General features: G+C 38.1%; 1 protein-coding gene across 3 annotated transcripts in view; it reads left to right on the plus strand.

The window, feature by feature from the left end:
• The window catches only part of ATRN (attractin), a 109,631-nt gene that overhangs the window by 37,675 nt on the left and 57,922 nt on the right, over positions 1-14,034 (plus strand). For all 3 annotated transcript variants that reach the window (XM_081148418.1, XM_081148416.1, XM_081148417.1), the window contains exons 7-14: positions 816-906; positions 1,979-2,222; positions 2,986-3,169; positions 4,462-4,616; positions 7,549-7,633; positions 10,534-10,754; positions 12,714-12,835; positions 13,693-13,831. In XM_081148418.1, the coding sequence (XP_081004544.1) occupies positions 816-906; positions 1,979-2,222; positions 2,986-3,169; positions 4,462-4,616; positions 7,549-7,633; positions 10,534-10,754; positions 12,714-12,835; positions 13,693-13,831 (1,241 nt within the window). The remainder of the gene's footprint in view (positions 1-815; positions 907-1,978; positions 2,223-2,985; positions 3,170-4,461; positions 4,617-7,548; positions 7,634-10,533; positions 10,755-12,713; positions 12,836-13,692; positions 13,832-14,034) is intronic.

The raw sequence follows: 14,034 nt of genomic DNA on the forward strand, positions 1-14,034 counted from the left end.
AGATAGAGGAAAGGAGAGGGAGAGAGAGAGAAAAAACATTGATTTTTGTTGTTCCACTTAGGTATGCATTCATTGGTTGATTATATGTGCCCTGACGGGGGATCGGACCCTCAACCTTGGCATATTGGGATGATGTTCTAATTAACTGAGCTACCAGGCCAGGGCCATTGGTTACATTCTTCATAATGAATATTATGATTTTAATAAAAACAGTAGAGTGATATTTTTCTCAAAGACAAACTAAAAGTGAATATTCTAAGGTATTGAATGTGATTAAGCTGCAAAGCAAGAGTATAGATGATTTTCTTTTTGGCATTTTTTTGTATAAAATGTATTCATAGTGTAATTGAAATGCTATAATGATATTAAAGCTTTCTTTAAAAATATGAATTTAAAAAATCAATTAGGTAAAGGAAAGGGAGAGTTAGGAATTTTATTATCATCCTCCTTTGAGTACTTATCTTTAATTTCATATGATTAAATAAAGGATGGGTTATGGTAATAAAAGTTTAAGTTCCTTGAGTATAATGCAACCTTTAAGTTATTTAGACTGTGTATAGAAGAGGTTTTCAGGAAGCATTAGAAACTTCCATTAGATTCCTTTCTTTCTTGTTCCAGGGCTGGGCAGCCCAGTCCCCCTTCCTGAGTTCTCATATGCATAGTAGGCCTAGATGTTAGGTTTGTTTGCCCAGGTGCCTCCCCATATGCATGTCAGATATAATGAGCATCTCCAAACTGGATTATATTACAAATAAAAGAATACAAGATATTCTGTTTTGTCATTTGGGTGAAAATATGATCTGTTTGTTTTGTAGGTATGACCTTGCTTCTAGGGAGTGGCTTGCACTGAACCGGTCTGTGAACAATGTGGTGGTTAGATATGGCCATTCTTTAGCATTATACAAGGTAAAATGTCTCCACTCTGTACTGAGCTAGAAACTCAACTCTTCCAGAGTAACTTTATCATATTATGTGGTTGAGAAGTTTTTAATGTTGGTTTTTTCCCCCTAATCTTTTTGATTGTGGTAAAATACACATCACATAAAATTTACCATCTTAGCCCTTTTTAAATGTAAATTTCAGTGGTTTTAAAATACATTCATCTTACAAAACTGCAGCTCTATGCCCATTAAACACTAAATCCTCATTTCTTCCTCCCCCAGCCTCTAATAAGCACCATTCTGCTTTCTGTCTCTATGATTCTGACATCAGTGTTGGCTTTTAATTGGGGGAAAACGTTCTATTTGGGGGAGGTTTATGATTGGCTAATGTATAAGTGGAAGTCAAAGTTGAAACATATTTAACATGAGAAGTTTTAAAGGATTGAAATTGTACTAGGATATTATGATTGTGGTACTAAATGGTTAAAAATTAATATAGATTGGTGTTTATGTTCATTAGGAAGGTTAGCCAAGAATAGCTACATTGCAGTATAACTGAATAATCATTTTCATTTCCTTGTTTTTGTGGTTTATGGTAGGATGAGGGAACTTTTCAACTTTATTTTTCAAAGTCATTTAAAAAAATATATTTTTATTGATTTCAGAGAGAGGAAGGGAGAGGGAAAGAGAGGTAGAAACAGCAGTGATGAGAGTCATTGATGGGCTGCCTCCTGCATGCCCCCTGCTGGGGGGATCGAGCCCACAACCCGGCACATGCCCTGACTGAAAATCGAACCTTGATCTCCTAGACCATAGGTCAGTGCTCAACTGCTGAGCCGTGCCGGCCAGGCTCAAGTCATTTTTAAAAGATCTTCCATGAGGAAGTGCAAGAAAAGTAGCAAATTGTTAGAGATATAGAATATGGTTTATTTTATTTTGTTTCTTTTGCCGTCTTTTTTCTAGTCATTCACTGAAAGGTGCATTTCACTAACACTTTTTAAGCTAAGAATAATATTAAGGTTTTGAACTGCTCATTTTCTGTTCTCAGATTTAATCCTTTTGATGTTTTTAGAATTTTGTTCACATTTCCCCCCTAGGATAAAATTTACATGTATGGAGGAAAAATTGATTCAACAGGGAATGTGACCAATGAGTTGAGAGTGTTTCATATTCATAATGAATCGTGGGTATTGTTGACTCCGAAAGCAAAGGAGCAGTATGCAGTTGTTGGGCACTCTGCACACATTGTCACGTTGAACACTGGCCGAGTGGTCATGCTCGTCATCTTTGGTCACTGCCCTCTCTATGGGTATATAAGCAATGTACAGGAATATGATTTGGGTAAGTATATTTTTTTCCAGTTTTTTTTTTTGAATGTCAAATTTAAAACCTTTACCCTTATTATTGTGACTTTTTAACAAGATTCAACCTAACCTTGACCCAGTACTTTATCTTGAAATGCAGTTAACATCCATGTAAAAATTCAGATTATTGATGCTGCTATGTAGTATATATTTGCTACTGTCAGTTTGGTACAGAGCCAAAGATGGCACTAAATGGTTTAGGTGCTGAAAATAAAATAAATAAATAAGTAAACAAACAAACAAAAATGATTCAGAACAACAGATATTCTAAAGGAAAAATGTATTTGGCTAGCTCTTTAGAGATTGGTTTAGGGGAGTGGGATTTCCCCTTATTATGAAATCTTTCCTTTGGTTAATTTTTCTTTTATACGTTCTTACGGAGTAGGAGTACCAGCTATAATTTATATTTTGAGAAAGTAGACCCATAAAATACGAGTGTATATTGGTCAGTATAGGTCATGGGGAATTAAGTGTTCAATTGAGGGAAATATGACTCTTAAACTTAATGTAATTTTTTTTCTATATTGCATATTAGAACATCAGAACATTTAACAAATTGAAGTTTGGCCACCTGACTTTATTACTTTTAGGTGGCCTTCCTTTAAAAATAAAATGATAAATGAAAGTTACATGTATCAAGTCTCCTGAAATCTCTTCACTTGTCCTAAGTTATTTGGTAATTTTAAGTATTAGAGAGGAGGAGCCCGCAACATTTACCTTTAACTGTTTTCCATTTTCAGATAAGAACACATGGAATATATTACATACCCACGGTGCCCTTGTCCAAGGAGGCTATGGCCATAGCAGTGTCTATGATCACAGGACTAGGGCAGTCTATGTTCATGGAGGCTACAAGGCTTTCAGCGCCAATAAATACCGGCTTGCAGATGATCTCTACAGATATGACGTGGACACCCAGATGTGGTGGGTGCTTTTTCTTGAGCTTTCATTTTAAGGTGTGAATTCTGGCAATTTCTGGGAAAATATGCTATATTTTTGTCTTTAGGCCTAGCAGATAATTCTCTTCAGCATTACAAAGAAATTGGGAAATAAGCAGGAGGTAATAAAGTAGCTAGTATTTATTTTGTTGCATTATTCTATAATTTTGTTGTAGGCTGATTAGAAAATGTTTGGTATTTTTTGAATGGTTTTCAATTTTCATACACTCTGTTCCCCTGCAAAATTTTAGCTCTTCAGAATCCTAAGGAATAAATTATTTTGAGTTTATGCACACTGTTGTAGTTAAGTAGAATATATCCATTTTACCTTTTCTTGATGACTGAGGTGTCATCATTGGGGTCAGTTATTGGCATCATTTCATGAAATCATCAAACAGAGATGGTCTCAGTACCTAAAAGATTAGAGCTCTCCTCACTCTAAACTATATATTGGTCTATATATAGTATGCTAATTTTAATAAATGTAAAGCAGATTTTGAGTTATGAAATAATGTAATTATAAAGCATTAGTTTCTCTTTTTGTTTTTAGTATTTTCCTACATACTTGAGACTGTACTATGGATACCATTTTACATTCTGTCTACCATTTTCAGTGGCTGTGTAATACTCCCATTGCATAGGTGTATTGATCCTGTACAGTTGGAAATTTTGGTTTCTAGCTTGTCTTACTGATACAGCATTAAGCTTCTGTCTGTATTTCACATAATTTCTACCCAGAAACTGCAATTATAGAGTCATCAATTTTTAAGGCTCAATATATTTTGTCAAAATTCTCATAGGTGTTTAAGATTTTACATGTTTACTTATTATTAAGAAAGTTATATGTAGGGAAAAATCCAGAAGTATCTGAACATTTGGATGTGAACTTAAGAAAATGGTTATGTTGCCCTAGCCAGTTTGGCTCAGTGGTTAGAGCGCTGGCCTGTAGACCAAAGGGTCGAGGGTTCAATTCCCAGTCAAGGGCACGTACCTGGGTTGCAGGTTCGATTCCCTGGCCCCCTCGCCCCAGAGTGTGTGCGGGAGGCAACCAGTCGATGTGTCTCTCTCACTCACATCGATGTTTCTTTCTCTTTCTCTTTCCCTTTCCTTCTCCCTCCCTATCTCCCTCTCCCCCCTCCCACTCTCTCAAAATCAATGGAAAAAATATCCTCTAGTGAGGATTAATACACACACAAAAAGATTATGTTTGCATTAGTGAATAGGTGATAAGTATTGTAAAAAACTAACCTTGTGTTTATTATTTTTAAATCTCAAAAGGACCATTCTTAAGGACAGCCGATTTTTCCGTTACTTGCACACAGCTGTGATAGTGAGTGGAACCATGCTGGTGTTTGGAGGAAACACACACAATGACACATCCATGAGCCATGGCGCCAAATGCTTTTCTTCAGATTTCATGGCTTATGACATTGGTAAGTTTTCCAAAGCCATTTTATCTTCAAGATTCTTTTTTGTCTATAAGTAACGTTTCAAAGGAAATGGAAAATATTGCTAGTAAAAAATGGTCAGACCATTTGAAAGAGGCCTGAACAGTATTTTTAGTTAATTTGACTAATGTTATAGCCATTAAAGAAACATTACTTCTATATTAAATTCTTTTTGAAATTGCTCTTTTAATTAGTTGAATGTTAATTTTTGAGGATGGATTGGGATAACTGGGCTTTCCTGTGCTACAAATGTCTTACACAGCAGTGTCATGGAGTTGTTGAACCAGCATTGTTTTAAGTTGGTTCCTTGGATACCGATTTCACATTCTTTTAAAAATTTCAGAGTGGTAATACTGTGACCAGAAGAGGGCAGTATTTGTTCATGCTAGCAGTTCTCTTGTACAAATATCATCATTGGATGTTCATTTTTGTGCCAGCCACTGAGCTTGTACATTGACCTTGGCCTTGTAATGGAGGAGGCAAAGAACTGAGCATACAATATAATTGCGATTCAGGGTGTTACTTGCTCTAAGATGAATGTATGAGAGCACCTATGAACATTCCTTAACTAATGAGGGTAAGGGTTATGGTTAGGGAAAGCCTTCTTGAGAAGGGGCTCTTTAGGCTGGGTCCTGAGGAACACTGGAAAGGCAGCTAGGCAGAGTTAGGCGGACTTCTCAGGCGGAGGCAGAAAGAGACCATGTCACATACTTGGGGCCTGTAAATAGTTTTGTCTGTATGTTAGCTGCACATAGAGGAGGAACAGCTTCAACTGGAACGAGGGACCCAAGCAGCTATCAGACTGGTCAGATGTTGAAAGACCTATAATGTCATGCTAAGGAGTTTGGGCTTTGTCAAGAATCTTACAGAGTAGGTGACAGAATCATATTTGTGTTTTAGGAAGATCTCTTTGTGGCATGTGATGAGTAATTGGGAAGGGGCAAGATGGGAGTTAAAAGGCTGTTGCTGAAGTTCTGAGCAGGGTTTGAACCAAGGCTCTGGAAGGTGCAGTGAGGATAAAGAGACAGGTTTGAGAACTCCTGGGAACTTGAGGATTATCTGGGGTGTATTTTGAGAGAGATGGAAGCATTGATTTGCTGGTATCCAGTGTTAGCCAGGGTAGGTGGTGCTTTTCACCAAGGCTGGAAATAGAAGTACAGGGACAGGGTTTGGGAGAAGGTAAGTAAGGCGAGTTTGGAAGCTTGTTCAGCTGGAGATGACTGTAGGATGGAGCAATGCAGAGATCAGTGGGGAGCTCCAGGAGGGAGTGAAATTCTGTAGGGAACATGTATTGTCAGGGGTGAGCAGAGAGCCAGAGGATAGGTAGATAAAGACTTCAGAAAGAGAATGCAGACTGTGAAAGCATGTCAGAGGGAGTAGGAGGAAAGTGAGGCAATATTGGCATCCTGTGAGAGAGCTGTTAACAATGGCTGCAGAGGGATTAAAATAAGGCCTGGAGAGTTTTTCAGATTTAGCAACAGAGGTTATTTATTGTCCTGTAGACATAGAGGAGTAATCCAGATTGCAGGAAACAAAAAACAGTGTAAGGTGAGATGTGCACAGTGAATATTGACTATTTTAATTTAAAAAATTTATCTGTGAGGGGAAGAAGGGGTGAGTTGTGTACCTTCTTGGGCATATTTATCTTTTTATTATTGATCTTAGAGAGAGAGGAAGGGGAGAGGGGGAGAGAGAGAAACATCAATGTGAGAGGGTAACATCTACCAGCTGCCTCCTGCATGCCCCTACTGATTATCAAGCTCACAACCCGGGCATGTACCCTGACTGGGAATTGAACCATCGGCCTCTTGGTACATGGGACGCTGCTCAACAAACTGAGCCACACTGGCCAGGGCTTGAGCATACTTAAATGCTGTGCTCAATGCTGTGAAAGCCAGGTGCACTAAGAGGAAAGGGTCTTTGCCACACTGTGGTTTTAGGGAAGGAAACAAGGTGGGTGGCAGCTCTGTTCTCTGTGTGAAGAAGACCACACAGTGGGCTGATAGGAGGAAATGAAAGCTGTTGTTGTCAAGGTTGAATAAAGGTCTGGATTGAGTGGAAGAACCTTTGCTTAGTGAGTGTGAATGTCCTAAGTACCTCAGAGACAGTGAGTGTGAGTTTGGTGTGGTTTACCAGTAAGAGAAGTTGATAGCACGGATCAGAACAAAGGAAAATGAGAAGATCTAAGGTAAGGGATCTAGGAAAGGGCTTTTGTTTTACTATTTTATTTTTTTATATTTTATTTTATTTATTTTTATTTTATTTTCCTCACCTGAAGATATGCTTTTTATTGATTTTCGAGAGAGGAAGGGAGCGAGCGAGAGAGAAAAACATCGATATGAGAGAGAAACATTGATTGGTTACCTCCCATACCTGCCTGGGGCAGGCATCATTGAACCCTCAACCCAGGTATGTGCCCTAACCAGGAATCAAACCTGCCACCCTACTGAGCCACACTGGTCAGGGCTCTAGGAAAGGACTGAAAAAATAAAGTTTGATTTTTTAATTTTTTTTTTAGTTTTAATTTTCTACCTTATTTTCCTATTTTAGCTACCGCTGGGGCAAGTCAGTGTGGAGTGGAAAATAATTATGGAACTCATGTTTTACTTACATAAGCTCTGAAAAAATGTGAAATTTGCTTAACTCAGAAAACATTCTAGCTGGGTGGATAGGTGTGAGTGTCATGCATGTTGGATGTATTCACCAATTAGAATTGCCATATGGTCCTGCTTTTCTTCAATGCCCTCTTGGTCTGCTGCTGTTGCATTTTACCTCAGAAATGAAGATGTGACTAACAAAAAGCAAAAGACCCATTTTATGAGGTTGTGTTTGTTGCAGTTTTCTTCCCAAAGAGAATGCCAGTTCCTATTGATGATGAATGGCAGTGTCATCTGAAATGTGTTCTTCTTGCTCCTAGCTTGTGACCGCTGGTCAGTGCTTCCCAGACCTGATCTGCACCATGATGTCAACAGATTTGGCCACTCAGCAGTCTTACACAACAGGTAATTGGAAAAGACGTGCTTCCTTCTTTTCTCTTGGGTGGGTTTAAAATGAAAGTGAAGAAAAATATGAAGAAATGGAATTAGACACATATTCTCAGGATTTTCTCATCCTATTAGTTTTCATAGAATTATATAGGTATGAATGTCCTGACTTATATTTAAAATATTTGATGTGCATTTGAATTACTTTTTATGCCATGTTTGTTGATATGTTTTTTGTTAGCGTACAGGAATATTCTATGTTTGATGTTGTCTGAATGCATGGGACCACAAAAGTTATGTTCAATTACTGTCTTATGCCCTCCATCACTTGCTGTTGTTTGTGGAACTTAGGTCTGAGTGGTAAGGAGATTTGAAAAGAGAGAGAGGGCACATTAGATGGGGGATAAGGTAGGGGAACAGAGATGGGGAGATTGTGAAGCTTCATACAGAACAAGTTTATAGTCTTTGATAATCTGAAGTCTGCGTTGCATTGCTTGAAATGCCTGGCCCAAACTAACAGAGCTCTTCATCATTCTGCCCTGGAGAAGGCTCTGTCATATAAGGGCAATCCAGAGTAGCCTTTCTACTGTTTCTTACAGTGTGCTTTAAAGATTTTTCATTTGTTAGCCTAATGATGTTAATTTTTCTCATTTTGTTTCTGCTGTTATAACTGTTGTCTACTTCACCTTTTAAAATTTTAGGCCATGCTCAATTGGTTGGAGTGTCATCCCATACACTGAAAGGTCATGGGTTCAGTTCCAAGTCAGGACACATACCTAGGTTGTGGGTTTGATCCCCAGGTGCATGCAGAAGGCACCTAGTCGATGTTTCTCTCTTTCTCTCTCTCTTTCCCTCTGTCCCCCTCTCCCTCTTTTAAAAAAAAAAAAAAAAAAAAGCAGCTTGATTATAATGTGCTTAAGTGTGGGTCTTTTTTGTGTTCATCTTGGAGTTTGTTGAACTTTATAGGTATATAGATTAATCATTTTATTCAAATTTGGTGAAGTTTTCGGCCATTATTTCTTTAAATGTGTATTCTGCCATTTCTCACTGTCCTTCTGGGACTCCCATTATATGTATGTTGAATGTCCCACAAGTCTAGTGAGTTTTTCATTTCATTTATTGTATTTTTCAACTCTAGAATTTCCATTTAGATATTCTTCATCATTTATATCTCCTTATTGATATTCTCTATCTCTTGAGTCATTGATGTCATATTTTCATTTAATTTTTTTTATATATAGGTTTGTTTGTTTTTTAGTTCTTTGAGTATAATAACTACTGTGAATAACTACTTTGAGTATAATAACTACTGAATCCAACATGTGGGCCCCCTCAGAGAGTTTTTTTGTTTTTTTATACCCATATATATTTTATTTTATTTTTATTTTTTTATTGTTGACAGTATTACAGATGTCCCCCAATTCCCCACCCCTTTTCCTCCCTCCACCCAGCCCCCACGCCACCCTAGGCCTTCACCACATTATTGTCTGTGTCCATGGGCTATGCATATATGCATATACGTTTTTTGGTTAATCTCAGAGATAGTTTTGATTGATTGTTTTGTTTCCACTGTATGGATCAGATTTTTTGTTTCTTTGCATAGCTTGTAATATTTTGTTGAAAACTAAACATTTTAGGCAATATATTGTAACAGGTCTGGATTCTGATTCCCATACCATCACTACCAGCTGTTGTTTTTGTTGTTTGTTTAGTGTCTTGCCTAGATTAATTCTGTGGTGTCTGTCTGACTGCTCATTTTCTTGTCTAGCTGTTTTTTTTTGTTTTTATTTTTCAGCCTGACTTCCTAGGGATTGACTCTAGGCCAGTGTTGCTTAGTAATCAGCCAATGATTGGTCAGTGGTTTTGCTTAAACAATTTAAGCTAGTAAGGATTCCACTCTTTGCTTATAGATCTGTTTGTGATTTGGGGAATGTATGCAAATCCCAGGAAGTTTACAAGTCTGCTCTGGCTTTTATTTTCTATGTTTTCAAGGCCTCATGTTCAGCCAGGAACAAATAGATCGGTAGGGCCTTTTCCATTATCTTCTGAGCTGCTTGCAGCCTTGTTCAAGCACAGCATTCCAAACCACCAGAGATAATGTGAAATTATTAAGGTACACACTTTCATCAGCATATCTCTGAAGGGGAATTGGGCTTGACTTAAAACACTGAAAATCTTGACACTGGACCCAAGGAGGATATTCACTTCTGACATCAGCCAATAAAGTCTCCCACTGAAAGACAACTAAAGAGTATATAGTAAGGACCAAACAAGATGATGAAGAAATACTGAGCAGAAAATAAGAGATGAATAGAGTTCAGAGAGATGAACTGAGCTGCTTCAGCCTGTGGGAGTTTCCTCATCCAGTTGATGCAGCTGAGAGGTGCAGCTGAGCTTTCTACTGACTCTTCCAGGCTGAAGGGATAGAAACCAGAGATTTATTTGTACATAGTACATGTCAGATATTTCTGAAAGAATGTATAAATGGGTAGGATGGTTTATGAATCATTACACAGTTTTAATTAAGGAGACTTTATTCTTTTAAAATTATACACATTTATTTTTAATATTTAAGAGCATGTAGAATTATGTGTTTAATTTTAAAAGATGTTCACTTACCCTGACACTAAAATATTCAAGGGAATTATGCTTAAAGTCACCGTGTTATCATGAGAACTTTTTAATACAGTTCTATAAAGAGTAGGTGGATTATTGGAATTATTCTGGTTAGGACAGCCGGGATGAAAGGTTAGAATTTGGAAGGGAAAGGTAAAGAATGTTTTTTGAGATCTTGAAAAATAATTTCTTATAGGACCTTCGATATATAAGATTTGTCTGAAGATTGTAAATAGTATATCATGCCTTTGTTTACATAAGGTTTCAGTAAACTACTCTCCCTTTTTTGTTTTTTCTTTTAGCACCATGTATATATTTGGTGGCTTCAATAGTCTCCTCCTCAGTGACATCCTGGTATTTACCTCGGAACGGTGTGAAGCACACTGGAGTGAAGCTGCTTGTCTAGCAGCAGGACCTGGCATCCAGTGTGTGTGGGACACCACGTCATCTCAGTGTATCTCCTGGGAGTTGGCAACAGAAGCACAAGAAGAAAAGTTAAAATCAGAATGTTTTTCCAAAAGAAGTATGTTTTTTCTCTTTTTAAAATTTAATTAATTTGAGATCTCATTTTATCTTAATCATGAAGACACTTAGCATATGTATACTTTTTAGGTTCGTGTTATTAGCCAAAAAATATTCAGTAATAACTTATGCAAAGGCTTTATGAAAAATTGGTTTATAAACATCTTTACAGTGGGTGGGAACATGCCATGTGGCTCTTACAAGCTATTTGGAGTCATAGAGACAAAAACCTCTTCGGCATTTCGTAGACTTTGTATACCAACTCCAGAACCTGGCTGCAGTTGGTATGAAGAAATTCAGTCCGGTGATTTCTTTTGTGTTGATGGAAATGTTCTGTATCTGCACCATCCCAATATGGTAGCTACTAGTCACATATGGCTATAGAGCACTTTGAAATGAGACTGGTATGACCGAAGAACTGAGATTTTTATTTTAACTAACTTAAATTAAAAACTACATGTGGCTAGTGGCTATCATATTGCATTATGCAGTTCTCATGTTAAGGATGAGACGAAGTGGGCCAACCCAGAAAAGCTATGTTGGGGTGATTGTTCTCATGGATAGGCAAAGTTGCTATCTTTGCAAAGTCCTGTTCTTTTCTAGCTTCTCAGTTGGGCACATCAGTGATATCAAGACAAACGCTTGATGATGAGTAGTGATCCCTGCTTCTAGAACTACTTCTTATGCTTTTCAAGCTTTTTTCATCTTGCCAACTTAGCTTCTTACCCTTTTGCTTTGACATTTAGCACAATGCGAAGTAATATGTGAGAAAGTCCATTAAGAGTAAGAAAAATGTTTCTGCAGAATATTTGTTCACTTCCATTAATTTAAAGTATGTTGACTGAATTTCTTAACCATTAGGGTTGGTATAGCAGTTGCCATGAGCATTATGGTAGGTAGAGGCATCTTTCACTCTGAAGCTGAATATAAATCCGCAGTAAGAACCTTCCAGGTTCACTGTGTGCTGGTGAGTGCTGGAGAACTGAGATGACCAGAACCTGGTAGGGTTAGTCCCTGTCTCCTAAAAGGGATAAAATTAGTGACATAGTTATTTTTTAACCAGATTTTAAAAGTTCAAAATAAAGGTGAAAATTTATAGGAAATAATATTCACTTACCTTAGGTGGTTCAGTATGACATCATCTTATGTTAACTCATCTCAAATGTCACCTCCCTGGTTCACTCTGCTTTCTGTTTGGGTTCAGTCCTTGGGGTGATGACCAGAGCAAGAAGAACAACCTAAGGAGCAGGATGCTGGAGTCTTTGTGAGGGTGGGCCCTGCCTTTTCTTATCCATGGAGTCTACCATATGCTATTTCCATGAGTGATTGAACAGATGAGGCAATATGATTATGCAGCTTCTCTTTTTTGCTGACCTTGACCTATCTAGGGTCAATAGGAGATGTAACAGGTCTGTAGTAGCCTAGAAGTTCTCAAAATTACACTCTTGGATTTACATATGTGTACAAAGTGCAGCTCAGCCTAGTGCCTCCTTTGGGGTTCTATGGTGCTGCTTACTTCCTGTGCCCAGAATAGCCTTGTGTTTATAGCTGGAGGAATGGCTTGGTTTCCTACCTTTCTTAGTTTGGCTCCAGGGAAGCTCTTGGTGTTCATTCTATTGCTAATTGATATTTTTCTTGGGGAGAAAAATATTAAAAGAACCACAGCTACTTCCATTGTATCTCGCTATTGTTGAATTAAATTAGCCTCTCTTCTTTTTTCCCACTTTCTGTGTACTTTTGTTGGGGGAGTGGGTACAAAATTGTGCTTTTTCAGATTGTTTACTTTTTTCTGAACTCACGGATATATTTTCCTGCCAGTTACACCCCTCATTTTATTTCCCATCACTTGTTACATTTTTTTAAATCTCAGTCTCAGATTGCGCTGAATAGCAGCTGTAATTGCCTGTGACTTTTCTGAGCAGAAGCTGTCACAGTTGATGAGTTTTTCTTCTCTTCATAGCTCTTGACCATGACAGATGTGACCAACACACGGATTGTTACAGCTGCACGGCCAACACCAATGACTGCCACTGGTGCAATGACTATTGTGTCCCTAGGAACCACAGCTGCACGGAAGGCCAGGTGAGGGGCCGTTTCTCAAGGATTTCAGAGGATGGAAAATTTTGGAGTGGGGTTATGTGTGGATTATAGTGTGAATGGTATAAAAACTGGCCCAGAGTTTTTTTTAAAACCTGAGTGTAGACTTGGATTTTATTATTGCTCAGGTTTTCTTTTAGGAAGGGATGCTCTCTGCATTCTAATTCCAAAGGTCCTTGTCACATGTGGTGTTTTAGAAAAATGAAGGACTAGTGTTTTGAGTACTCCCCACTCCCTAGCATGGCTGTGGCTAAGTATTAGAGCCTTGGTATGAGGCTTGGTGAGCTCTACCTGTGCAAAGTTTTGGAAGCAAGTTAAGACTTGAGACTAAAAGTGAGTCAGGTGTGTAGTAGCCACACTAAATTGTGGAAATAATAGGCTAAAATCTTCTTGTCTAATGTTATATCTTGGTTTAGCATAATTAATGCTTACCATTTGTAATTTTTTATTTAGGTTATAAGGCAACAAAGATGACGACTTAGCTTTTATAGTCTTTGACAGTTTATAAGACATTATTTGTCAGTCTATAAAGCCGTTCACAAAATATAAAACTTTTAGCCTGTTGGGGAGGCATTTGAAAAGAATTATGTTTAACGTCCCCATTTTACAGATGAGCAGGTTGAAGCATGGTATTTAAGACTGCACTGCTTCCTTGCTGGGTAAAGGCATGTCCTTGAGCAGAACCTTTCACTGAAGTATTTTTACTATAGTGCAGCTTCATATGCACCTTATTTATCCATTTGCAGTTTGCCTCTTTAATTCAATTTTTAATATCCTGTTTGTCCTTACCATGAGTTCTCTCTATGGATATAAAAGGAAAGTTTTTGTCCACTGTGTTCTAGATCTCCATTTCCAGGTATGAGAACTGCCCCAAGGATAACCCCATGTACTACTGTAACAAGAAGACCAGCTGCAGGAGCTGTGCCCTGGACCAGAACTGCCAGTGGGAGCCTCGGAATCAGGAGTGCATTGCCCTGCCTGGTAGGCCTTACAGGGGCATCTTCGTGTGTGTGTGGGTAGGTGGGTCCAAAGACTACACAAATGCCTCTGGTACTGTACAGTCTTTTTTTTTTTTTAATATACCTTTATTGATTTCAGAGAGAGGAAAGGAGAGGGAGAGAGAAAGATAGAAACATCAATGATGAGAGAGTCATTGATCCACTGCCTCCTGCACACCCCCGACT

This window comes from Miniopterus schreibersii, assembly GCF_964146895.1.
Source record: "Miniopterus schreibersii genome assembly, chromosome: 10".
Taxonomy (NCBI): Eukaryota; Metazoa; Chordata; class Mammalia; order Chiroptera; family Miniopteridae; genus Miniopterus; species Miniopterus schreibersii.